This window comes from Molothrus ater, chromosome 1 (assembly GCF_012460135.2).
Source record: "Molothrus ater isolate BHLD 08-10-18 breed brown headed cowbird chromosome 1, BPBGC_Mater_1.1, whole genome shotgun sequence".
Classification (NCBI taxonomy): domain Eukaryota; kingdom Metazoa; phylum Chordata; class Aves; order Passeriformes; family Icteridae; genus Molothrus; species Molothrus ater.
Window position 1 is genome coordinate 68,775,759 of NC_050478.2, and position 26,726 is coordinate 68,802,484.

Here is a 26,726-nt window from a genome sequence, read left to right on the forward strand (position 1 = left end):
CGGGAGGCGACACAGCCCCGGCGGGCAGGGCCACGCCGGGGGGGCCGTGCGGCGGGTGGCACCCCCCTTCTCTCTTCCTCCTCCTCCTCTTCTTCCTCCTCCTCCTCCTCCTCCTCCTCCTCCTCTTAACTTGGCCACGGCGGCGCGGGGCGGTGCGCTTCGCCCTGCGCCGGCGGCGGGGGATGTGCGGGCGGCGGCGCGATGGCTTCGGCCGTGTTTGAGGGCACCTCGCTGGTGAACATGTACGTGCGGGGCTGCTGGGTGAACGGCATCCGGCGGCTCATCATCAGCCGGCGGGGCGACGAGGAGGAGTTCTACGAGATCCGCACCGAGTGGTCGGACCGCAACATCCTCTACCTGCACCGCAGCTACTCCGACCTCGGCCGCCTCTTCAAGCGGCTCCTCGACTCCTTCCCCGAGGACCGGCCAGAGCTGTCCCGCTCCCCCTTGCTCCAAGGTTTGAGCGGCTTCCGCGGCCCTGCCGCTCTGTGCTCGGCGGGCGGGCGGGTTTCGGCCGCTGCTTCCCCGGGGTGGCGGTGGCCGGGGAGGACGGGCGGGCGAGCTGTCCCTCTCGGCGGAAGGAAGGGGCTGAGGAGCTGAAGCCGCTGAGAACCGGACGGGGCGGGGGGGGGGCAGAAAGACTGCGGGGGCGTTTTGCGGTCGGAAACTCCTCCCGGGATGTTGATTTGTGTTTCTCCTTTTTTTTTTTTTTTTTTTTTTTTTTTGACTGTACTTTTGGAGCCGAGGGCTCCACGCAGGACGGTGACCCCAGTATCGCTACTGCTGTCTCCAGCTGCGCGGCTCCGGGCTAGACTGGGCTGGGGGGACAGAGGGATCCCCGTTGGCGCTGCCCCTCTCCGGTGCCTCCGGGCTCCCCGAGGAAGGGCTGGGGGTGGTTGGCAAGAAAAAGGGTGTAGCTAGAAAATCTCCGCATGTTGCTATGTTGTTTGCCACAAGGAGAGGGCAAAAAAAAAGGGCTGCGGCTCTTGCCAGGGGACGGAGCAACTCTGGGAGCTGGCATAATTCCTCGCATAACTTCTGTGAAACGGGAATTGCAACAGCGCTTTAGTAGAGACGTCTGTTCTCTTCCAGTTTCTGAAGTGGATTAACCAAACTCGAGGGATGTTGTCCATGCTCAGGCATTGCTGTGCAGAAGCAGGATGCACCCTAGATGTCTTGCGGGTTGGGTTCGGTGTGTTTAATTGTTGGGATATTTTTTAGATAGAATTACGTGTTCTACTCTGACGTATTTCAAGTGTGTAGAGTGGTGAGGAGCATCCAGTCATCTGAAAATGGGTGTACGCCTAGCCCTTCCAGTCTCCCCACTTGTTTGAGTTACGACGTAAATGATTTGATTGACAGGAACGGGCAAAAGCCGATATTCTGTGCCTGATTTTCTCTGTGAGAGGGTGGGAAAGTTTTCCCAAGCTCCCACCTTGCTAGTGGGACCCCCTTGCAGAGGGTCTGCGTTTTGCTGTTCTCTGAACTGGGTGTCCACCGCTCGTAGAGGTGTTAACCCTTTGGACTTTATTCCTGGCCCGTCCCTGTGTGACAGCGAGCTCTGTTCCCTGCCAGTGGCGATCTCTCCCGGGCTGCCCCCCCAAGGATGTTTTCTGACAGGTGTTTATAGTGACACAGGTCTTTTTCCATGCTCCTGCCAGATCCCTAACCTCTAGTGGTGGGCTTGGTTTGGGTTTTTTTATGTGCCTCGCATTAAAACGCTCGTACCTTTCCCTGTCCATCTTCCTGGTGTGGCGGGAGCCGCAGCCCTCTCCCCGCCGGTGTCCCCTGGCTCTGTGCTTTCCCGGCCCCGCTGCCGGGAGGTGGCGGCCCGGCCCCGCCGGCCCCGGGCGCTCCGCAGCACTGGCGGGCCCCGAGTGCCCTCTGCAGACGGCGGGGATGGGCGCAAGGCAGCCGGGGCGGCCGCAGCCCCGCAGCCCCCGCTCGCTCCGGGCTGCGAGGGGCAGGTGCTCGCAGGGCTGGGTGCCGGAGGGGGGCTGTCTCCTCCCACTTGGGTGCAGGCTGGGAATGGGGCTGTTCCTGCGGAAGCCAGACCCCACCTCTTAGCCCGGGTGCGATTTTTGCTAGTGCTGAGAGGCAGTAAATTCTCAGTAACATGGCCTTCAAGTGTATGTGGCACCTGGGCCACGGCTTTTCAGGATGCTGGGTAGGTTTGGAGCAAGCCTGCCTGTGGCCTGCAGGGCACAGCACCTACTGGAGTCACTGTGACTAAAAATTGACGTCCCAGGGTGCCGGTAGTCCTTCTTGTTGGGTTTATGGGGCTCTGAAGAGTAGCTTGGCAGCTGGACTGGGGTGTGTGCTGTGTCTGGCTGTAAATGGACTCGGTCCTTGGCCTGCTGCCCCTCCCAGTGCTCCTTTCCCATTGGTTACTCACAGAAGCTGCTGCTTATCCTAAAGCCCTTCTCATTCCTCAGCACCTCTCTCAAGCGAGCATGGTTCCTCTCCTGTCTCAAGGCCTGCCTGAGCTTTTGCAAAGTATTCAACTCATTTCACTTCTCTCCAAAGCATTATTTGTGCGGTTTGAGCCAGATGGGATTATGGTCCCTTGCACTGGCTTTACTTGACAGTCCCAGGTAGATACACCATTCATGCATGAACAGCTGGGAAAGATTAACCATCCTCAGCCTGCGTTGCTCAAGCTCTGCCTAAAACCTGGAGCCTTGGCTTACCTTTATCTCAGGAACAGGCACGCTGCCTTCAGTAGAATGGGGAATGAGCAAAGCATCAGTTCAGGATTTGAAAAATCGAAACCTAATATAAGTAGATTATGGTCTGTTTAGCTTGTTGAAAGGGTGGGGGTTAACTTTGCAACAGAGGCAGAATAAAAATCAGGAGTAGTTTCTAAGCAATTACAGTGTGCGTCACAATTTCAGCAATTCTCTGTTTAAAATTATGCCGCTCCTGCTCTAAAGAAAATTACTTTGCAGAGTATGCTTCTCTGCCTAAAGAACACTTCATCAAACCAACATTTTAAATTGGCTGGTCACAGCCTCTGATAACTTGACAAAGTTGAAACATAAAAATCTCATTTAACTAAGTGACAGTGATGCAAAGCTTTGCATGTAAAAAGAGATTGCATGAGGCATGTCCAGTCTTTACAAAATTCATGGGGTAAGCATGGTTTCTTAAGCCATGTTTAAAAGCAGATGTCTTGCTGTCTAAGTGAAGCTCAATGTACCTAACCCAACAAAAACGCCTGACAAAAGCCCATTCTTGTGTGTGTTAGCATTTAGTCATATACATTTGTGTGTATTTTTATATATATACATACAAATGTATTTGCATATGTATGTGAGTTTATATGTGTATGTGAGTGTTTATCTTGGGCTTCCTGAAAGAAGGTGAATATCAGCTGTGCCTTTTATCTGGAGGAAGTGATAAAGTGTTGCAAGCCAAGTTTGCATTGCATTGAAGGACTCCAAAGTCCCTACAGATTTGCCTAAGGAGCATTAAAAGGACTAGCATTATCCTACAGCTCAGTCAAGCTGCAGTGTGTTACGTTTAAGGGATATGACTGAGAGGGGAAGCTTGAGCTATTTGATGTTATTAACTTTTTAAACGAAGGTTGTGGTTATTTTAAAAACGTCAGCAATTTTAGAAAGAGTTGGTTGTTACCTTTATTGCTGGCCTTAGCAGACAGTTCATGCTGTGCAGGAGTGTGCTCCTTTTCTTGCTCAGCATGAGGAAACCATTCTCTCCATTCCTTTCTTGACCCCTCATCCTCCCGGACAAGCTTCCACAATACTCTCCCCTTCCTTATTTGCTGGAGTTGCTGAGTGCTTTGAGATTGCAGAGGAGAGGATGGGAGGTGTAGCTGTCTGCAGTGACTGTTCATCTTACCTTTTCTTAGATATGAGAGGAGGGGAAGTCCCAGGGGAGAGTAGGGCATTCCCACAGTTTTGTCTTTGGTAACTAGTAGGAATGCATGGCAGAGTGCGCTCTCTGGAATGTACACTGATGCTAAAGGCCAAGGTTGTTCAGCAGCACAAGGCATCTCACTGTGAAGCTGGTAAACAAGGTTAGATATGTGCATACCTGCAGGGTGACTAAGTATGATTCACTGTGATGTTGCCAGTAACTTGCTAGTATTTTGTCTTTGAAATCTGCCTGTCCCTTGCTCTAGGTAAATGTACAAAAGAGGATCACAGGAGAACACGGGTTCATTCACTCCTGCAATGAACACAGCCTAATGTTACTAAACTGTCTGTTTCTCCATGCAAAGTCTACTTTTGATTTAAATCAGTTTTCTTGAGAAAGGCAGAGCTAGGGACTTAGAAGCTGACTTAAAATTGATGGAAATAGAAATAGTTGCTGCAGACCAAACAGACACCAAAACTGAGGTATACATCTGGAAAAGGACTCTTCCTTTCCCCACCCCCCTCCTTTCCTATTTTCTCTAAATACCATTTGTGAGGAGGTCTCATCTAAGGTTTATCCTTGAACTTGAGCCAGTTGCAATACAGTCAGCAGTCACACACCTCCCTCACCTCTGACTTCAGCGCAGGCAAAATCAACCCCTTAAGGAAGCCAAAAGAGCACATTAGCAGCCTTTCAAAACTGGGATTTGTTTTGCCTTTGGAGTGCCAGGGTGGTTTCTGGCAATCCTCCTCTGCACTTGTTTGTTGCCTTTGTTACCAGGACAGAGGCTCAGATGCTCCTCCAATGTAACTGTTCATATTGTACATACCTGAAGTGCCTGGTCCTGCTTTGATACTCTGAGCTGCCAAATCAGAAGCCCTCTGACAGATTTATTTTATTACTAGATGGGCCTCTCTTCCCAAAGTTCTCATTTTCCTCCTTTCCATGCCTCCTCTGACTCATTCTGCTTTGTCGTGGTTTTTTTCCCCTTGCTCTTCTTTCTGTTATTTCCTCTCTGTTCCTTTTCTTTTCCTCCAGGTTTCCCTCACCGGTGTGCCGCCCTCCATGGTTATTTATGGCTCTGCAGAACTTCTCTGTTCCGTTCCACCTTGCAGGTGCTCAACCTCTGTCCATCCATAGAAGTTTTCTAGTAGTGGTGGAGATTTCCTGTAGAAACCTTGCACCTTTATTTTGCTTCCTAGCATAGAAGCAGTCACTTTACCTGCAGCAGACCTGAGCAGTCCCTCAGAGAGACGAGGCTGAGCTCTAGCTCCAAGCCCTGTGCCTGCCTCTGGGGTGACATCCTCCTGCAGGAAGCAGGTGATCAGCTGTTTTCCATGTCCCAGTGCCTGTGCAGGGAAGCTCCTGCAGGGCTGCCATTGGAGGGATGTGCACAGCACAGAGGGCAGTTCCCAATGAGCCAGCCCAGGAACATTGTTTGCCTGCAAATGCTGTGCTCATAACTTAGTTTTCTATATGCTGCGTTTTTGTTGTTGTTGTTGTTGTTGTTTACAAGACCATCTGGGAATGTGATTTATGAGAAGAGGGAGCTCTACAGAAGCAGCATAGTGGTTTCCACAGACAGCAGCTGTTTCTCGGTGCTGTGACAATACAGATAAATACACTGCATCTATTGTGCTCTTTTCATTGTTGACATTGTCAACAGTTCATTAGTGGAGCTTGCTCAGAGCTTCTGTCTGGCAGACAAAAGATGCAGCTCTTGGTTATCAGGCTCTAGCAGAACTGTATAACCAAAATTAAGTTTATGGCTTCTGGGTTTGTTCTTTTATCAGCTGAATTTCATGGTTCATTTGTAATAATGGAGATAAATGGAGCTGACTGTGTTGTTATAAAGCTAGACACAAGTTGCCTTTTTGTGGTGAACCAAGGCAATGTGTCAGGGAAGGTTTTGGTGGAAAGGAATGGAAATGAGGTGAGTTTTTCATGACAGCTCTCACCTGATAAGAAATGAGCACTAAAAATGGTTGTACAAGCTTGCATTTTTCATCAGATTTTGACTGCTTTGTTCACTCCTATCTCATGTTTCTTTGACATCTTTTTATTTCTTGTGGCTCATCAGGCGTCAAGACAGGGAATTCTGTGGGGAAAGCCTGTCTGCTGTGTTCTGCCACCAAAACGTGCATTCTCCATTCCAGAGATCCTGAGAGATCCCATAACTAATAATACCATGTGTGGAGAACCCATCATCTTGAGGGTCTGGGTTTCTCAGCTTTTGACCTGCCTCCTTTCTTTGCATGGGTGTTCGAGAGTGCCAGTGTCATCAGGTCATGGTCACTTTTGCTTTGGGGGATTGCAGTCAGACAGTTGTTTGGACAGGACTTCTCCCCATCCTGCATCTCCTTCATATGAACTGCAAAAGAAGAAAGGTGTGGGCAGGCTTTTGAAAGATCTCTCTCTTTCTGCATCAAACAGATTTATCTTAATATCTTCAATATGTTTGCTACTACCTTGTGGAACTTCTGAAAATATGGAGTGACTCACATGAATTTTGTGTACTGATACCTCTTTAAAAATTTTGGTCCTTGTCATCAAGCTTAAGAAGGGCAGCACAATGTGATAAATGTCAAAAGTCCACCTCCCTACACCCACCCTTCTTTTCAGCTCTGCTGTGTCCTTTTAGTTGCTCCCTCAGTAATGCCACCAAGAGAGATCTTGTCAGCAATATTGCATTGATAACAAATCCTTTTTAAAGGCTGTAGTGACTCCTGTCACATGAGATGGATGAACTCCCCCACAAGGGGAAGGGGTAAATGTGTCCGCCCCAAAAGAGATGGGTTGAAGAATTAGGAGAGAGGCATCAAAGAGGAGTTGCTAGAGCCGCCAGACTTAAATCAGACCAGTGCTGTAGCTAGCTCTAGGATCCTGTCCCTGGTGATGAGAACCAGATGCTCCAGAAGACAGTATAAATAAAAGGCAGAGAACAAAAAAATGACAGTCCTGGTCTCTAGTAATTGAAGATCTGACATCCCTGATTGCCTGTAATTATCTGCCCTTCTCTGGATCTTATCAAGTCTTTGGACTTAAGGGATCCCTGTGGTGTTATTTCTGCAGTTATTGAAGAAAAGTTGTGTGAAACAAGCTTTCCCATCTGCTGGGTTTTTTTTTTTTCATTTCCTGCCTTTACATACCCCTGAGTATTCCTTTGCCCTTCTAGCAATCTTTTATCCTTCTTTCCTTCACCAGAGAGGAGGCAGCCGTTAATGGGAGCCGGTTTGGCCTTTTCAGAATCCAGCCTGAGGTGGCTAATGCCATAGTTCCCAGGTGGCAAGGTTGAGGGAACAGTGTTTGGGGTGAGGAGGGATCCTACCTGGCAGCTGCTAGGAGGAGCGAGGTATGGTGGCCATGAAGCAGGGGAAAATGACAGCTGAAATGGTATTGAGAAGACCCAGTTAAGCAGATGGAGGAGTTAGGAAGCAGTGCAAAGGAGCAAAAGAGCAGAAAAAATGGGCCTGAGTTGTCTATCATCTTTCAGCCCTGATCCATGTGCCAGCTGAGTAGCTTCAGTTTCTGCATGTTTCTGTGGAATATCTGTCTGTGGGTCTGTTCAGAAGTTGTCTAGATGTGGTCCCTAACAGCCTGATCTGAGTTTGGACCTGGCCCTTCTTTGGATGAATCAAATTAGACTCTTTAATTTAACATTATTCTCTAATGACTAGGACCTTCCTTCTATTGCTCCATCTACATCCTGGATTGTGTGTGTGCACAAGGCTTAGAACATATCTGAGGGAAAGGAGGAGTGAGGGGAAAAGGATAAAAAAGTTTTAGCACTGCAGTGGTAATGAATGCTGTAACTGGGGAAAAGGGGCACATCTCCCTTTGAAGTCTGGTCAGGAGAGACAGCAAAGTAGCAGTCTCCCATGCAAGGCAGCTTATATGTTTTCCCTAAAGATTTGAAATCCCTAACTGCTGCTTGGAGTCTTGTGCAAAGAGAGAAGAATGGACTCATGATTTAAATCTATAAGCCTCAAATCTTTCTTGCAGTGTAGATTAGCAGAACACAGTAGGGTTTCTCTCTGGATTTATTTGTTACTCATTTTTTCCCTTTGATACCCACTCTGCAGTCTCCCTATAGGGAATGGAAAGACAATTAAATGAGAGGGTTTCAATGCAACTTTAATCTTCATGAAACACACAGCATTTAGCACTCTTGGCATTCTATCTTGCATGTATCTTCAGAAAGTACACCTTGGCTTCTTGTTCAGCTTCCTGCATGTATAGAACTGATTTTGAGAAAATAGGGTATCTTTTGGACATTCTTACTCCTGTCCTGACCAAAAACATGATGTGCAGTCCTTCAGACTGGAGAGATGGGGTTTGCCCGCAGTTTGGTATTACGTATACATAGTGACTTGTACATCTCCAGAGAAACAGACTTCTGTGTGTTGTTGTCATTGACATGACATTACAGATACATACTTGACTTGGGCATGAACTTACTCTTCCTTGGAGGGCACTAGAGGATTTTTGAGACAATGCTCATTGTGTATGCTGACTGTCAGGACTGCTCTGTGATTTCATTATGAGCCATGAAGCACATGCTGCAATTCCTGTCCTGCTTCCTGTGGTAGAAACATGGGGTGCATTATCTGTGGTTTTCAGATTGTCATTAGTTGCACATTTGGTGGCTCACAGCAGTAATAGGACAGCCCTACCAAGGCTTGTGTGTTTACATCAGGAGTTGGCTCCCTGTTCATTCTCCCCTGCTGCTGAGCTCGTTTCCTGCCTGTGTGCAGCTCTGGGCCCCTCTCCCACACTGTGAGCCAGCGTGCCAGGTACACAGCTGCTGGTCTGCTCTCCCAGCCTCCTGCAGCTGCCCCGGCACCAGGGAGCCAGGGCAGGAAGAAAGCTGCAGGCTTCTGGTGCTGCTTGTGCCATACTTTTCCAGACACATGTTGCTCTGTGCAGAGTTGTTACTTACGCTTAGTCTGAAACAGAAAGCAAATCCTTTCCAGTTTTAAGGACTCTGCCCGGGGCTCTTTGTCTGGAAAGGGGTTGAGAAAATGTCAAAAGGATTGAATGAGGTCACTGATTACATAATAAAAATAATGCAGTCTCCCAGGCACAGGTGAGTGCCACACTGGTTTAGGCAGTATCATCCCTCCTGTAACCCAGCCTGTTGGCTCCCCTCTGTGCAGGGTGAAGGAATCTTACAAGTTTGTGGTATTTGGCAGCAGGGTTTGTGGCAAAAAATGGAGCCAGGAGGACCCCAGTTTATCGGGGGTTATATATAGGGTTTATATTGTAAACACATAGGTGTTTATAGCATTTAAATCACTTGAAATAGCAGCTAATTGTCCAAGTACAGGATAGGTAACAAGACAGAGAGCAAAGTTTTCCTGGGAGGAGTTCGTGCATGTTTTCCATTAGCAGTCCAGACAAGGGACAGAGCTGAGAAAAAGGCATGAGAACAGCCTTTCACCATGACCTCACTAACAAATTTCCCAGCTCTGAGTTCAGCTCTGTTGCATGACTGAGCAAGTGAAGAAAGCACAACTGGTTCCAAGATACTGGCTGCTTTACTAGTATCTTATTTTTATTTTATATCAAACCAAGTAAGGTTTCTTGGGTAGTAAAAGCCCCAGATGGAAATACAGGCTAGACATGTGTTTATGGCCCATGGGCAGAGACAACAGCCTCAGGACATGTTGTGGCTGCTGTACAGATGCTATATATGTGGCCAGGGGGTCCCTCACACTTCAGATGCATCCACATTTTGGTGCATTTGTGTCAGGGTTAATGAATGGTGGGGGTGCTGGGCTCTGTCTGCAGTGTCAGCTGGCATGTCTGTGTGTCTGTTTGTTCAGGCGTTTCCAGTGTCTGGAGATCCTACATCAGTCTCTGGCTTTTTTTTTTTCCCTCTTTCTTTCTGCCTTGACAAATCTTCCAAACAGGAGAAAGAACACAGGCAAAGGAGAAACACCCACAAAGTGAAGGATAGGCCTGGAAACTTGGGTGAGGTTCTGTGACCCTTCTTTACACAAATTCTGGCTCCTGCTCAAACTTAATATAGTGCCTGGGTGAGAAAGGAGCTTGGATGGGGCATCCTTGCCTGCAGTCTCTTGCTTCTTCTGTGGAGTCTGGGGTTTCCTGAGGTGAAGCCTTTGACAGGAGTGGTTTGAAGTATTCCCTGCTGCTCACCTAATTGTGCTAGCAAAGCAGAAGCAGCTCTGTGTTGTGGTGTGGGAGAGGAAATGAGGTGCAGGGGAGGGTGGGAGCACCTTAAGCCAGTGTTGACACCAGAGACTTTACCTTGTGAAACCCCAGTGTTCCTCGTGCACTTTGGTACTGTGGATGATGACAGCAGCCAGTTAGAGAGTGCTGAAAGAGATGGAAAGGAAGGACCAGGACCTCCACTCCTCCTGGTTGCTTGGGCAGGCAGGGCCTCTCTCTGGTCAGCGTGGCTGTGTGGTTGGGAGCACTCTGAGGTTGTGGGATCATGGTCTATGACTAACTGAAAACCACAAGAGCATCTGTTAACTTTTAAAAACAGAGACTTGTAGAATTAAGATAAATGGGGGCCTTACAAACTTCATGACAATTGCAGAAGAAATTAGAGGCTTAATTATATGTATATAAGGCCAGTCAAGTGGTTTCTGTTTGTTTGGGTTGCAGATGTATGAAAATAAAGGCTTTAGCCTGGCCAAACTGAACTCCCTGTATGGGGAATTCATTTAAGGTCAGCAGCCTTACGTCCCAAAGCTGCACATCTGCAATCACTGAGCACATATATAGGAAGCTGTCCAGGCAGATGTATCAATGTATCACCCTCCTTCCTACGCTGTCTGCTTTTTGGTTTTGATATTACTGAAAGCCTCAGTAAGAAACACTTTTATGGTGTCAGATGTTACAAGTTTTCTGTGCCAGTTTCCAGGTTGGAGTGTGGATTTGCATGGCTGGTGTCTTTCCAAGAGGTGGAAGGAGATAATATACCAGGGCTGGAAATTCCTTGTGAATGCAAGAAGCTGTAAAACCTCCCACGGGGCGATCTGTGACAGTGCAACAGGCTGACAGCCTTGTCTGACTTCTTGGTGAAGCATAAAAAGACCATGTGGAGCTGCAGATGCTTTCCCTGATTACTAATGAGAGAAGTCTTGACCACTTGGCTGCTTTTCCTCATGGGATGAATGTTCAGGGTTGTTGCCGAGGTGGTTTGGGTTTTTTTTTTTCTTTTTCTCCCCCTCCCAGTCTGAATATCTTCATTTGTTTGAATTTATCCCTCTTCCTGGTAAAATACTAGTTCCAACAGTGCATGCTTATCTGGGAAATGGTCCGAGATCCAGGGCAGATTGGAGAGGGAGCAGCTGAAAGCTGAATCCCTGGTGGATTGGCAGTGAGGTGGGAGCCACAGCTGGGCAGTCTCTGCTCTGACTATATCAGTGTTTATGCAGAATGGATCAAGACCAGCAGGAGAAGTGGAGCAGCACCCCATGGCAGCTGGGACCAGGGTGGCTGGCTCTGTTTTCTCTGTGTTTTTGATGTGGACTGCAGCATGGCCAGCAGTGTGTTGCTGTGGGATGGGTGTCTGAGCTGTGGGGCCATTGGCAGCTTCTTCTTTCTTTTAGGGAAAATGACAGCCCTTTCATTGAAAAATCTGAACTCAATCCAAATGTGGGATGGGAACTATTTGTGGAGGGGCCAAGCAAATCCACCCAGCCTGCACCCCATAGTTAGGATGACGAAGGGTGCTGGAATGCAATTCAGGTCTGTAATGTCAAGCACAGCCTAGCTACTATGCAGTCTGTGGACCCATGCAGATGAGTTTATTCACATTTACAGCCTTTCAGAGAATTTCTAAGCAAAGCTACCTGACTGTAGTGTACACCAGCCAAAGCAAGACACACAGCACCTCCCTTATACGGCTGCTGGTGTGCATTGCTCTGCTGTCAGGAGAGGGGGCGAGTTGTACCTGGGTGAGGGGATAGCCGTGCTGAAAAAACAGGTAAAATGAAGGACTTTTGAGCAACAGAAAGGCTTATACAAACAGGGGACTTTTGTGGGACAACTGTCAAGTAAACCTGGTTGCTTTGGAGACAATCTCTGTTTTATTTAGAGCTGTAACTGGAGGAGAGCTGACAGCTTCCAAGTCACACTTTTGTTTGGAAAGTTTTGTGGGATTGTATCTCGTTGGGAGCAAACAACGAGGACTGGTGCAGACTGAAACTGTTTGTAGATGCTGTTCCCATACTCTGCATGTTTGATGGCTCTATGTTTGTCTTTTGAATAGGAAGATGCAGATAAACTTACTTTAACACAATGTAGTATATTGAAGTGCTTTCTCACAGACTGCTTTGCAGATTTTTAATTTTGATGGTTCTAATTGATTGTGTCTTTTCCTGTTCCAGCTTTTTGTTTGGTTTTTTTGTTTGTTTGTTTATTGTGGCTTCTTATATTTAATAATTTCTCTTAGGTATTTCATTTTCATGGGTGTATCCTGCTCCTTGGAAAAGATGCACAAATGTAGAAGTTAAATGATGATTTGATTAGAAAAAGTAGGTTGCAAATATCAGCAATAAAAGGCTCACTATAGGGATATGAGATTTTGGGATTTACTTCTCTTATGCCCCATACATGCAACCAGCCTGTGCTGTATTTCCTTCAGTCTGCTGGAGGAGGGGAAAATTAGAGATGTCCTGCAGGTTATACGTACAAAATATGGTATCAGTGTTTGAGATCACCATACCAAGCAATTCTGTATTGCATTGAAATGCATCATTCAGGACATTGGCAGTGAAATTTTGGTCTTAATCCCTTCTGCAGCACTGTGATAATTCAGTGACTGAATAGATGAAAAAAAAATCCTAACAGTTATCTTGCACTTGAAAAACATGATACTGACAAATTTTCCTTGGACCACTCACTGGGGCTTACAGTCAGAGAAATACAAAACTGCTCTCAAAGCCTTTTGTTTAGCTTGTATTTATTTTTTTCCCTCTTATCTGTAGGAAGTGTCTTTTGGTTTTCTTGGGTTTTCTTTTGCTTTTTATTTTCAGAAAAAAAAAGGGATGAATAATGGTTCTTGGAAGCAGAAAGTGGGCTGTTTAACTATCACTGCTGGGAATGCTGTGTGGTGAAACTGTGGGTGAGGGAGTAGGTGGTTCTACTTCTGCTTGTCTTGCAATTCCTACATATGGTCATAAACAGCTGAGTTTGTGTCAGGCTTGCAACTCTGCTTGTAAACTACACCCACCTCAGTTTGGGGTGCATGCTTTATCATCAGTTGGTTTAAAAGACATTTCTGGAAGGCATATTTGAGGTTGTTCCACATCTTCCTTAGGGGCTGCTTCTGGCTGCTAAAGTGTGCCTAAGTTAGCTTTTGTTTATGCTTATTATCTGTTTACTTTGTTTCTAGGGCTCATCACAATAAAAGAAGCCCATGATATAGAAGCCAGACTTAATGAAGTGGAAAAGCTTCTGAAGACTATTATAAACATGCCCTGGAAGGTGTGTAAGCCAAGTTCCAATTTAGCCCAGCTTGACTCCTCCGTCATGGTGACATGCAGTCTCATGCAGATTAGAATGTGATGGGCTTTGCCAAACTCTGAAAGAAGCAGCAATTTATTGAGTAACTTGGAGAAATGCTGAGTGCCAGAACTGTGTAATGATGCCTCCAAGCTGTCACTTATTATAAGTCTTCTTGTCATACTATGAAGGGGTGGAAATGGAGAAGAGGGACAAAGCAAACTACTGGTTAAAAATGGATGTCTGTTTTTATTTCTCTGTTTTTAAGTATTCAAGGTCTGAAGTTGTCCTCACGTTCTTTGAGAGATCTCCTTTGGACCAAGTTCTAAAAAATGACAATGTCCATAAAATTCAGCCAAGCTTTCAAAGTCCAGTTAAAATATCAGGTAAGAATTGTTATCTACCTGCAGTTGACACAAGAATTGAAGAATGAAAATTACTTTATTTGCTGTTCCCATTATTATTTCTCTATCAACAATTCAAAATGTAGTTCTCAATAGTGCTTTGTGATACAGAGCATATAATTTTCCTTGTAATACTGTGCAAGGTGCATTCAGGCAATAAAGTGTCAGGTGAAATGGGAGGCTGACAAATGCAAAGCAGTGAATGTGAGGAAAATGCAGTCCTTACTGCACATCATCACATATGGATGAAAATTTTGAGGCTATTGATACAGTTCTGTGAAAGGGTAAGCTTGGTGCCAAGCAATGGGCAATATCAGCAGTGAGAATATTAGGTACTATTAGGAAAGGAGAAGGAAACAGAGGAGAGGAGCATAGTGCCACTATTAGGAAAGGAGAAGGAAACAGAGGAGAGGAGCATAGCGCCCTCTTGAATACAATATGCACAATTTTGGTTTCTTCATCTCAGGATATAATAGAATTTAAAATTATACAAATAAACGGCGAGGACTCAAGTTGTTGAACAGCTTGTCTAAGTAAGGGGTTATTTAAAGAAGGACACCTTCACCTGTGAGATGAGATGACAGACTGGTATGTCTGATGGAAGTCCACAAAACTGTGAATAGAAGGAGGTCAATTACCCTGTACTTCTTCTGAAACAAGAGCTATAGGTTATCCAATATCATTGACAGACAACAGGCTTTAAACAAACAAAAGAAAGGTTATAATATTGTTTTGTTTCCATACAAAGCATAGTTAAGGAGTGGAACTCACTGTCATAGGATAGGGTGGAACTGAAAGCAGAAGTGACTTCAAAAGGGAATTAGACAGGAAAGTGGAGGACAAGTGCATTGAAACCTGTCACAGGTGGAGACATAGGAAGTTCTAAACCACAGATTGCTAGTGGGTAAAGCGGAGAGCCTATCCTTGCCTATTCTTTTAGCCTTTCCCCTCTTCATCTGCTACTTCTGCTGTTGCCAAAAAGTCTGTGAGCTTCTGGTGTGCCTGGTTTTGTATTTCTATACTGAAACACTTTGTTTAAACCTAGTGCCAACTCCTGGTTTTGTGTCACCAGAAGAGCTTATTTACAGTTAATTGAAGTGAAATACTACATAGTCCTCCAAGGTTTATGATATTGCAAAGAGCTGGTATCAATTTTCTTTGGTACTAACAAAACTAACTATCTCAGCTGAGTAATAGCATGTTTTAATTCTAAATAATTGTTGGTAGTGACAAGTCATACCTCATTAACTGGAGGAAGATTCTCCTACCTATGCAGCTATCCAGAAGCATCTTGTGGTAATTAATTTCATCATTCAAGTGATTGCTGCAATTAATGCTAAGAACATAGGTGGAAATTTGATGTTAATTGATATTTGCCTCATCTGGATGTTGCACAATGGAAATGGATCAGTGTCTGGCAGCGCTGTCAGTAGATGGCAGTAAATGATAATGAGTAAAGCAGTTAATGCAGCAGTGAAATGCTGTAACTCTTAGGTCAAATCAAGGACACTAGGAAAATACTGACATTCCTGTTACTCATAGTGCAGCTCTCTACCTGGCTCTCAGTCTTGGAAAAGCAGGCAAAAATGTTTTGTATTCTCTGAAAAAACAAACTGTTCCCTGAAAGGTGCTGCTCAGAGTGGTAGGTGATGGAGAAGAGAGAAAGGGCTGCCCTCTAAGGTGAAAGCTGAATTTGAATTTTTGGTGTAAATCTTATTTAACAATCATACAATGATGGCTCAAGATGAGTCATGTGAAGTGTGATTCTGCTGGGGTTCAATGTTTTCACAACCCCCAAATGTATTCTACTAAAATGAGCTGCAGTGAAACACGGAATGAAAGTCAAAGATGAGTCTCAAAGTGAGTATTGGCTTTACCTTAATGCAGGCACATGTAATGTTAAAAAAAAGTTACCTCCTCTCTCATTCCTCATCTCCTGTTCATTGCTTGAACTGTATATATAGATGAAATTTGTTGGTTGTTTTCTGCCAGCCATATTTTGTGCCACAGACTAATTTTTTTTTGTTGTTTTGCTGAAAATGCAAGGCTGTAACACAGGGTCTTGAGGCAGATCAAGAGTTATCCTACTTAAGTCAGTGCTGATTTTTTTTGAAAAGTGCATTTATTCAAAAGAAATCCTTGTGACTTGCCTAGTTTGATTTTCCATAGAGCACAGATGTGGATAAACTTCTCATTCACATCAGATACTGTTCTTTAGTTATCAATTCTCCCCATGGTAGTAAGTCAGTGGAATTAGGTGTAAATTTTAGATATTCTGTATTGGAGGCTTCTAACACAGTTAGAAACAAATAAGCAGTATCAAGGGCAGTGTAAAACATGATATTTCTTTATACATCTTAGAGGTTGAATTAACTTGTAAGGTCACTTTTCATTTCCCTTGTTATGTTTTTTTATTTTTGCTTAAGCCTGGCATTGTCTGAGAAAAATACAATTATGATTTGGTAGTGGTAGTTGCTTCAGATGCTCTGTGTCATTAATTGGTTAGGTGAATAAAATTACTTGAGCACTGTCAGTTTGCAGATTTAAGAAGCTGTGAAACCAACTCTTCATTCCTGCTTTCCTGTGCAGATTTTCAATGTCCTATGCACATATCAGTTCATAGCCATGTCAATTACATATGATATACAGTTGTTTTCCAGCTTTTTTTTTTAATCTTGTTTTCTTTCTTCTCCCAACAGAAATCATGAGATCAAATGGATTCTGTTTAGCCAACACTGAAACAATAGTCATTGACCACAGTATACCTAATGGAAAAGAGAAGCACCTGGATGTAGATTCAGCAGAACATTTGTAAGTGGGGTTTGAGCAGGAGCAATGCTGTCACCTTCACTGTAGCTTTCCCACCCCCCTAGAAAAATGTTACTGTCTGCCTAAGAGCAAGACTGGTACAGCTGTCATCCTGACTGGTTAAAGGTTACTGGGCCTGATTGCTAACACTTCACAGCAATTTCCTGTTAAAGTGGGAAAAAAGGAGAATGATTGACCCCAGAGTGATCAATCCTCTGTGTATGAAAAAAGAACAGAGGTTGCCATAGGGGTGCTGCAAAGGGAGAACAGAATTATATCTTTCTCTCATGACTGTGATGAGACCAGGTTTGAGCCCAAGCTTGGAAACTCAAACAGCCTAACAAATGTCATATTCTGCTACAAAGGATAGTAGGATGTTTGGGAAGCAAAACACTGTCCTCAGAGGGGAACACATCCCTGAAAGGTCAAAAACTGAACAAAGGTGAGCAGCTGCACAACTGGGACTTGGTAGCATGTGTATATCCTTAGGGAAAAGGCAAGTTAGATTGGTTTCATTGGGCAGTTCTGCTTCCTAATGCACATAGGTATTCTGGGGTCAGAAACCTGTAACCAGGAGGGCTTCTATGGGCGTAAAATAAAGCACAAGGAGTTCCATCTCAACATGAGGAAGAACTTTACGTTGAGGATGGCAAAGCACTGAAACAGACTATCCAGGGAGGTCATGGAGTCTCCCTCTCTGGGGGCATTCTAGATGCAAACCCACCTAGACATCTTCCTGTGTCATCTGCTCTGGGTGACCCTGCCTTGTCAGAGGGTTGGAGTGAGTGATCTCCAGAGGTCCATTCTAACCCCAACCATTCTGTGATACATGTAGGTCTTAAGCCAGTGACTGTATCCACAGATGGGTATTGATGGAAATGTGCTCTTACAGATTTCTGTTATATCAGGTGATTGATATTTCAATGAGCTTCAGGTAATGAACCATTTCAATATTTTTGATGAGAAATGTTGACCTACTTTTTCATTAGAGCAGTCGAATGAAGGAAAGAGGATAATGAAAGACTAATGGAGCCTTTATCTTTGAATGCAATGATCTGTCTTGTCATATTTGAAATGCCAGTCTGTAATAAGGTTTAGAGCTTGGCAACATTTTGTCAGAGGCTGGAGAGTATGTCTGACTCGAGTGTAATTTCTTGAAGTCTTTTTATTAACTTATCACTTAGTGTTTGGAATCTTGACCTTGCTAACAGCATTTAAGCTTATAAGATTGTAATAATGAGGCTGAAATGGCACACTAGAGGTAATTCTGTAAGGCCAATACCTGGAAATTAAAATTTTTATAGTTCACAGTGGATCACTCTTTGTACTGAGAATGACAAATTATAGAGGAAAATTACCAAAGAAAGCCTTTTCCTGCCTTACTTTGATTCTTTTAAAAAAATTATTTAAAAAATATTTATAGCTAGTTTTGATTTTAAAAATGTGCTCCAGCCCAAGCAAAACTTACCAGCCTGGGATCAGAAACTACAATCATCTAACTATCATCCCATTGAAGTCAGAGACTGTTAAGGTCAGAAAATACTAATGTGACAAAAACTGAATGGTAGGCATAGTTTCCCATAAACTGTGGTAGAAGAAATTAATCCAGGGTAACAGCCTGATCTTGTGCAGCCTGACTTAGTTTAACTTTCCAAAGGATGTGAAGTCAAGAGTCAAGAAGTTAATAAATTTCCAATCTGTGTTTGATACAGTGCCCTAAATTTTCCCATCCTGCAGCTGTATTTTATAGCCAAGACATAATAGCTAGAAGATAGTGGAACCAGTGTAGCACAGCTGTTTTGTAAAAATTGAACCTTTTACAAAAGCAGAGATTTTCTATGCTGTTGGTTTAAATGTATGTTATTAGCCCAGAAAGGAAACTTTAAAATCTTTCAAATCCTCTGCTGCTCCCTTTCGGTTTCAGTAAAATTGGATTTATGGTGTGTTCTACCCTGAAATCAGACTTAATTCCTTGTGGACTTGATATCCTCAGATGGGAATTTTTTCCTTTCAGCTGCATTAAACTCTTTATGACTTCTGGGTTTTGGCTGCTGATGGACTTGAATGAGACATTTTGCAGAGCAAACCTGTATTTTTTGGGAAAAACTGCTTGAAGCTTCAGCAGGAAGTGCTCATTCCTTATACTGGTTAGCTCTATAGCCTGCAGAACTACCTGCCCAGTGATCCATCGTCTGAAAAGTCTCATACTTGTTGCAAAAGAAATCACAGCACTTTTCCAAATTTCAGTTGCTTACTCTGTTGTTCTGAAGTAGGTCTTTTCTGCTTCCTTCGTTTTCTTTTTGATTTTAGTTGGCAGTACACCACACTGTTGTAAACTATAGTGAAGCCAGTGTGCTCAGTATCCATGTGGCATAACTAGTCCTTTTGTGTGTGGTTTTGGAGTGTAGTCTGAAGTCCTTTTGAAAGAAAAAGGAGGTAAATAAATGCATTTGAACTCATGGTTTGGTTTTGTTACAGAGGTACCTTTCTCTGCAAAGACTGTTTCCACTTCTGTCTTCTAGGCCAGCAGCAGAGTCTGTGGCATTGGATAAACTGCCTTTTTGGCAAATTCACTCCAGTACCTGAAGGAGGCCTGCAAGAGAGATGTAGAGGGAATTTTCATGGGAGCATGTGATAGGATAAGGGGGGTGGCCTTAAGCTGAAGGAGAGTAGGTTTAGATTAGCTGTTAGGAAGAAAATCTTTAGATGAGAGTTATGAGATACTGAAACAAGTTCCCGAGGTTGTGGATTCCCCATCCCTGGAGGCATTCAGAATCAGGCTGGATGGGGTCTTAGTAAACTGACCTAGTGGAAGGTGTCCCTCTGCCAATGGCAGGGGCATTGAAACTAAATGATCTTCAAGGTCCCTTCCAAAACAAACCATTCTGTGATTCTATGATACGTGCATCTTTTAAATACTTCCAGTGGTGGTGACTCAACCACTTCCCTGGGCAGCTTGTTCCAATGCTTGACAACCCTTTCAGTCAAGAAATTCTTCCTGATATCTAATCTAAATTTTCCCCAGTAGAACTTGAGGCCCTTACTTCTTGCCCTGTCACTTGTTGCCTGGAGAAGAGTCCAACCCCACACCTTGCTACCCTCCTTTCAGGCAGCTGTAGAGAGTGACAAGGTCTCCCCTGAGCCTTCTCTTCTCCAGGCTAAACACCCCCAGCTCCCTCAGGTACTTCTCATCAGTACTTGTGCTGCAGACCCCTCAGCAGCTCCGTTGTCCTCTGGGTGTGCTCCAGCCCCACAATGTTCTTCTTGCTTGAGGGGCCCAGAACTGGACACCGGATTCAAGGTGCAGCCTCACCAGTGCTGGGTACAGGGGGACAATCCCTGCCCTGCTCCTGCTGGTCACTATTTCTGATACAGGCCAGGGTGCCCTTGGCCTTTTTGGCCACCTGGGCACACACTGGCTCCTGTTCAGCCACTGCTGGCCAGCACCCCCAGGTAGTTTTTTGCCAGGCAGTTTTACAGCCACTCTGTCCCAAATCCATAGCTCTACATGGGGTCACTTGTTGTGACACAAGTGCAGGACCCATTATTTAGTCTTGTTGGAGCTCATACAAGTGCCTTCAGCTGATCAGTCCAGCCTGTCCAGATCCCTCTGGGAAAGCCTTCCTAGCCTCCAGCACATTGGCACTCCTGCTCAGCTTGGTGTCATCTGCACACTGACTGAGGATGCACCTGACTCCCAGATTCAGACCATTAATAAAGATATTCAACAGGACTGGCCCCAAAACTGAGCCCAGGAAAACACTACTTGTGAAAGGCTACCAAATAGATTAAAATGATAAAGAATTTTGTCTTACACCACAATAATTAGGCTCTTGCAAAAGACAGTGTGTCTGTCAACGTACTTAGAGGAAAAAAAAATAAGGGCAGCAGTTCAGGCATTTAGGAATCTGAAGGTCCAAAGTAGAGTTGCAGAATTTATTTTAAGAGAAAGGGCTCTTGGTAACAGCACAAAAGCATTTTGACTGTTGGTGTTATACACAGCTTCTGACTGTGGTAAACAGTCCTGGTTTATTGAGTTTGGTTTTGTGTGAGCACTCCAATGCAGTGCTTTGCAGACTGCTGTGCACACACTTCATTTTTGGTGGCAATAAAAGCTTTCTGCTTAACCACAGCATCTGATGTCCACTGCTTTGCTCCTCACATTCTGCTTGTAGTAACCTATCAGTGAGGCTGGAGAGCCACAAAATCTGTGGGACTTTTCAGATGTAATAATGTAGCTTTATGCTGATAAGAGAAACAGAGCCGAATCTGAATAGCCTTCTTGACTCCTCTTCTGCTTTCTTCACTCTATCTGCCCCACTGGTATTTCATAATCTGTTGTTTCTGGATCACTTGCAGTCCATAAGACAGCACAACGTGATCTGTGGAGTATTTTCAAGATACCAAGTCAACTCCCTTGTGCACTCGTTCCCACACACGCAGGCAAGTAAACAGCCTGGAGGGACTAGAGGAATGAGGGTAATAAACACTGAAAGTTCAGTCTCATTGCTGTTTCATTTAAAGTGAAGAGCAAAGCCACAGCACTGCAGGAGAAAATCTGTGAGTTTCTGCTCAAAAAAATGTTCTCTATTTTGACTCTCATAGTTGAAAAAAAAAGAGATGAGAAGGACCAGGAAGGAGTATGGAAAAGACAGAACTTGTGGCCATATGTTGAAGAATGTATAGACCAGGCTATTCTATAACCCATGATAGTTCTAAATAAAATTTTGGGAAGAGATGGGAGTGGGAGACTTATCTGTTTGTTTGCCCTGCCACCCTTCTTCAGGTCCTCTGAAATACTCAGCTCTTAAGTCACCCTCTAGGGTGAGGTTAGAGGGATGTCCACAGTTGTTTCACTTATCTAAAGAGTCTAATTAGTTCATGTATAGATGAGATGCAGTTTTAAGTATTAATTATTTTTAGGCTCATCTGTTTATCTGTCATTCAGAGAGCTTCAGTAGGCCAGCTGAGCTGATAAAGGTGTTAGAGACACGTGCTAAAAGTGAGAGCTAGGTTAGAATTTCTTTTTCCATCTTGTACAATTTTTCAGTTTCTACTTCCATTTATTTCTCACTCTGTCATAATGAATGAAATTTCTTTCAAAATATTAAAGAGAGAATTTGAGAAAAAGAAACGTTACAGTTCTTCAAACCCCTTTTAGAACTGAGGTGAAATTTAGTCCTTGGCCTGCAGTGACTGCCTTTAACTGTTAGGCTATCTAGGAAGAAGATAATGTTTCTCACTGCAGAAATTCAAGCCTTCTTGAAATGGGAATGTGTAACTGTGAGAAGTGTAGGTTTTAACAGCTCGATGCCTTCTGGTTGGGAGTTGGTATGAGACAGTAAGTAATTCTTGCAAAAGTGCAGGTTATGAAACAGTTGTTGGGAAGTGGGGAGGAAAATACCAAAACAAGTGAAACTAAATTTGGGAACCTCTTTATATTTGTAGATTCTTTGATTGTCTAAAATCTAAACCTTGTACCATAGGAAGTACAGCTAGACTCTGGAAGAAGGACACCCTAGTCATTTTTTCCTTCCTATGTTAGACACTTGGCCTATTAAAAAGCTAAACCCAGAGAAGGTGCCTGTGAAGTGAAAGACTGAGTCCAAATTCAGATGTGAAATAAAAGCAGTTTCTTTTTCACTTTTATGTGACAATTGAGGCATCATGTGTTGTTGACACATGCTGTGGGAACAAAATAGAAAGATGTGGACTTCAACCGCGTGATTCACTCTTACAAGACTCACTTGCTGCTTTCTTCCTTCCTTCCTCACTAGTAGCTTTGAAAGTCAGGGGTGACAAGATTAATTGCTTGCATTCACCATGGTTCTCACTGGCCCATGGTTTAGTCATAAACACATGAGTACCAGAGATGAAGGAGGTGTGGATGAAATCAGCTCCAAGTGCTTCTTCCACTCCCTTAGGACTTTTTTCCCCAATTCCTTTGATTTTCTAAATGACTTAATGCCTTTTGGTGGTTTTTTTTTCATCTCTCCTTAGGTTTGAAAGTGTTAGTGACTTTACCTCAGAGCTGGAAGACAGTGATGATCCAACAGCTTATGTCACCAATTTGACATACTACCACCTGGTCCCATTTGAGACTGACATTCTGGACTGAGGCTGCTCAGGGGTGCAGCTAGCCAGCATCCAGCCAACCTCTTCATCCATAGGTTCTGCTATCTCTGGCATTGCATCTCTGTGAATGAGGCTGTGCAGACAACACCAACAGCAGGGAAGCTGCAGCAAGAGCGCCACAAAGCTGGTTTTGTAGGTGTGGTCCTCTGTTGTGCGTTACGGAGACATCTTGTGAGGAGGTATCTGCTTTGCTGCTGACAACAAACTCACTTTCTGAGAAAGCAAGGCAGCAGAAGCTTCCTGGGGATCAAGGAAATCTCTGCTATGTCTGTGGGAATTGCCACTCTCACACAGCTGTCAGAAACTTGTGCTGAAGCAGGCACAAGTCACCCGTGCTCCTTGTGGTGCAAGTTGAGTTCCCCTTTTAGGATACCACCAGAAACTTCCTTGGATGGCGTGACCACACTTTTTATGCTTTGTAAGCAAGAAGACAAGCAAACCAGCTGAACTTTGTCAGTTCCCTCTGCAGTTGCTTAATGGAGGTCTCGTGGGTCGCTTTTTGCTCAGCTACCAGATGATTGGTGCCTTACACGAGATGTCAGAAATACCATTGAGTGCCTCCAGGACACAGAACACACGAGCTGACAGCTTTACTTCTTTTAATCATGGGCTTTTGTATAATCACTGGAAGGGCAACTGCTCTTTCCTGGAATAGTAAAGCAGACAGCAACTAGCAATGCAATGAGCTGTGCATGATGTTTGGGTACCCAGATGATTTCAGAAGTCTGGAAAGCCAATGGGAAAGCTGAGCTGCTCTACTAAGAAGGGTCAATGCTATGGCAGGCACTTTGATAATATTTTTTCTTTTCATGTGGACCAGCATATGTGAATGGTGCTTACAGATGTTTACATCAGAGAGATAATTCCCTATGCATATTTCTTCCCAGAGGATGGGAAGGAAGACACTGAGATTTATGTTGTGTTTGGACTGAAAAAGAATGATAAGCTGCAGTGTTCCTACAGTGGTAGGAAAAACAGTCTCTCCACTTCCACCCTGTCTCAAGGAGGTTGTCCAGCTTTCTGAGATCGGCCTGGAGGAGCAACGTGCAGGCCTCCTTGTTGTGTAATGCCGTGGATTTCAGCAGAGATAGGACAGTGGCAGCAGGAGTGGGATTGGACCCTGCAGCCTCTTGACTGTTGAGCAGTGCAATGTTAATGTCTCCTTGGAGTCTCTCCCTTGCAGAGCACCCTGAATTCCCGGCTCTCACTGTGAGTGCTCAACACTCACCAGCATGACCTTTCATTGAGCTTTTTGCCATCTGTTGCAAATATTATTTTGAAGGGACTGAAATGGAAAGAAATGCATTTTTGGACATGTTTCTTGGACAAGAGGCTTGCTTGGTCCTGAAGAAGCTGATACAATTCCCTTCCGCAGACTTTTCATTTCTATCTATAGAATATCAGTCAAGCAGAATTTGTTAATGTAAATACTAAATTATTGAGAATCCTAATTCTTTTACACAGTATGTTTTTAAAATATATTTTAATGAAATAAAATAAAATATAACTCACCTTCAGTACACTTCTGCAGCTTCAAACAGTGCCTTCTTTTTTTATTTTTTTTGTCTTGTTTTGAGTACACTTTCCCAGGTATGTTGCATCCTCTTTCTTTTCCACATAGTTTCTGAAACATGCTGAGTAATAGCAATTTCTGTGCTCCACATGTTATTTATACTGTAGACATGGTGTGTATCCACATGGAACCTCTGCCTAGCTGTTGAACTTAGGTCTAGGTCTATGTGGTTTAATGCCACCCAGCTTAGTGGAAGATTTCAGTATTTTCACTATCATCAGTGAAATCAAATTTGGACATGATTGTTTTTGAAGATGAAGCAGATTCTTATAAGGTAAATTTCTATAGTGGAAAGGAATATGTCATTACTCACTCAAAAACTTTCTGAGCAGCCTCTTCAATTAGAATTGGGAAGATTTTTTTTATTTTGTTTGTTTTACTCTCATTTGTGGAGGGATAGAATGTAAGAAAATAAGAATAGTGCAGAAGGCAGTCTCACACCTGAGGAGTTGCAGCTGTACTAATCACCAAAGATTAGGAACAGGCCTGCCCTTAATAGGTCACAGCTGTGTCCAATAAGAAGATGAGTGCTACAAAAGAGTGGGTTAGGGTAGGTGAGGAGGGAGTTTGGGTTTGTTGGCTGTGCTGTGAAGCAGAAGGAGTTAGTGCTGCAGGGAGCTGCCCATGAGCAATCACCAAGAAGGTATGAGAGCTTTGCAATAAGATGACAACAGTCATTAGTTTTAGTTATTCTGCTAGTGTTTTTAGTTAACTGTGATGAAGTAGAAATAGCATCTGGTAGACATGTGTATTGGACTGGATACTGGAATATTTTATTTCAATTCCTGACCTTGCTGTCAGCCTACCACATTGCTTTGGGTAATTCTAGTTCATCTGCCTTTCACTGAGTTTTCCTTGACTGATATTTTGGAAAGCAGTGTCAATGGCTTTTGATGCAATGTTGTCCCCTAAGTCATAATTCATTTGAATTTTCCAATGAATTATTGACCACATGGTAACTACGTATCTTGTAAAGCACTTTAAATTGCATGAATTAAAAAATAAATAGATAAGTATTGTTAGTTTTTAAATGTAAAAAATTAGCATCATTATTCATTAATTAACCTATTGATGATTCCAAAGGAAGTGATTGGCACAAGGATTTTGTCCCCAAACCCCCCTCCATTCCATGCCAAGACACTTCCTATGTAAGGCTTGTCCTTGAAAAGCTGGTCTGTGTTTTCTCTGCAACTTTGGCTTCTGCCCTTGGCACACATCATGGGGATCATGTGTACCAGTGCTTGCTATGAGCTTCCTGAGCAGAGCTGGAGTGTGCCGGCATCTAGGGAAGAGCAGGAGGTATGTGTCTCTTGGCAGGAGCAGTAACGACAAAATCATTTGGTTTTCATTTCTTGAGTCATGAAATATGCTCACATTATAGTGTTGCCAAATCATAGGAGAGTTAGGGAAGACAAAGTGTATCACACTATGCTATGTTTTGTCCACCAGTCTCTTTTTATTGGTTGCATCAACTACTATTTAAAAACTCAGTCTTGGATTCCATGTCCATTCTTCATATTTCATAGCAGCAATAATCTGTAGCTTAGTATCAAACTCTAAAATAAAAATGGGGGAAAAAAGAACTTTTTCTAATTGCTTCCTGTAATAGCATTCCTGCTCCAGTCAGCTATCTCTGAACTCCCTTCCCCACACATACACAAATTATTCAGGCTATTTTACTGATCAGCTTTCATTGATGTAATTGCTTTCTTGTGGAAATATTCACACCCTGAAGTGCAGTTCTCAAGTTTTATAGCACACAAACCATTCCCATTTTCAGTGCTGTCAGATAATTTCTTCTTGCTCTAAACTCATTCTCCTTCTAATTAACTCTGTTAGCCAAATCCTCAATGTATGTATTACTAAGGGCGAAATACCAAGGTAATAAACATAATATATCTAGAGTTAAGAAATGGAGAATTCCTATTTACCTAAAAGCAGCAGTGAAGATTGGTGGGATGCATTTACAATTGAGCTGTATGAAATCAGACTTTCCTGAGCTTTCTCAAACCCTGTTATCATGCTTCTGTTTCTTACAGTTAATATATATAACCCCACTGTACTCTGTTGCGAGAAAGAACAGCTTGAACTTTGGTATCACAGAAGGGAAGCTGGAACACCAAGAGTTAGTTGAGACATAATTTTGCAGTGCTTAGTTTTTGTCTAAGCAGGACATCTAGCATGCAGATGCCTTGCACTGCAGGATAGGAGTTGCTGCAGAGATTTGGGTTGTCATTCTTCACAGACTGCTGTTAAGGGAACCTGCTCAGGTTCCAGGATTTAGAGAAAAGCTTCTAAAGATGCCTTGTCTCACTTTTCAGAGCAGTAAAGTTAATTTTCTGTTGTCCTGTGAGCCTATCTACATGTCTGAACTGAAGAACTGGCTGGTAGGAAATAATCTCTCAGCTGCACAAGTGCCCCCTTCTGCCAGAAAGTATTGGATTAGA

At 43.9% G+C, this 26,726-nt stretch overlaps 1 protein-coding gene across 1 annotated transcript; it reads left to right on the forward strand.

The window, feature by feature from the left end:
* On the forward strand, positions 1-24,228 carry PXDC1 (PX domain containing 1). Its single transcript, XM_036378926.1, has 5 exons — positions 1-457; positions 13,250-13,341; positions 13,628-13,745; positions 16,463-16,574; positions 22,572-24,228. The coding sequence occupies exons 1-5, from the start codon at positions 202-204 to the stop codon at positions 22,687-22,689; spliced, it is 696 nt and encodes a 231-aa protein (XP_036234819.1). The 5' UTR covers positions 1-201; the 3' UTR covers positions 22,690-24,228.
* Positions 24,229-26,726: the final 2,498 nt, after the last annotated feature.

Excerpts from the sequence above, each read along its gene's own strand:
- PXDC1 (XM_036378926.1), top strand. The coding sequence starts at position 202 with ATGGCTTCGGCCGTGTTTGAGGGCACCTCGCTGGTGAACATGTACGTG. Across the intron at positions 13,342-13,627 it reads TTATAAACATGCCCTGGAAG|TATTCAAGGTCTGAAGTTGT; the intron begins GTGTGTAAGCCA and ends TCTGTTTTTAAG. Across the intron at positions 13,746-16,462 it reads AAGTCCAGTTAAAATATCAG|AAATCATGAGATCAAATGGA; the intron begins GTAAGAATTGTT and ends TTCTCCCAACAG.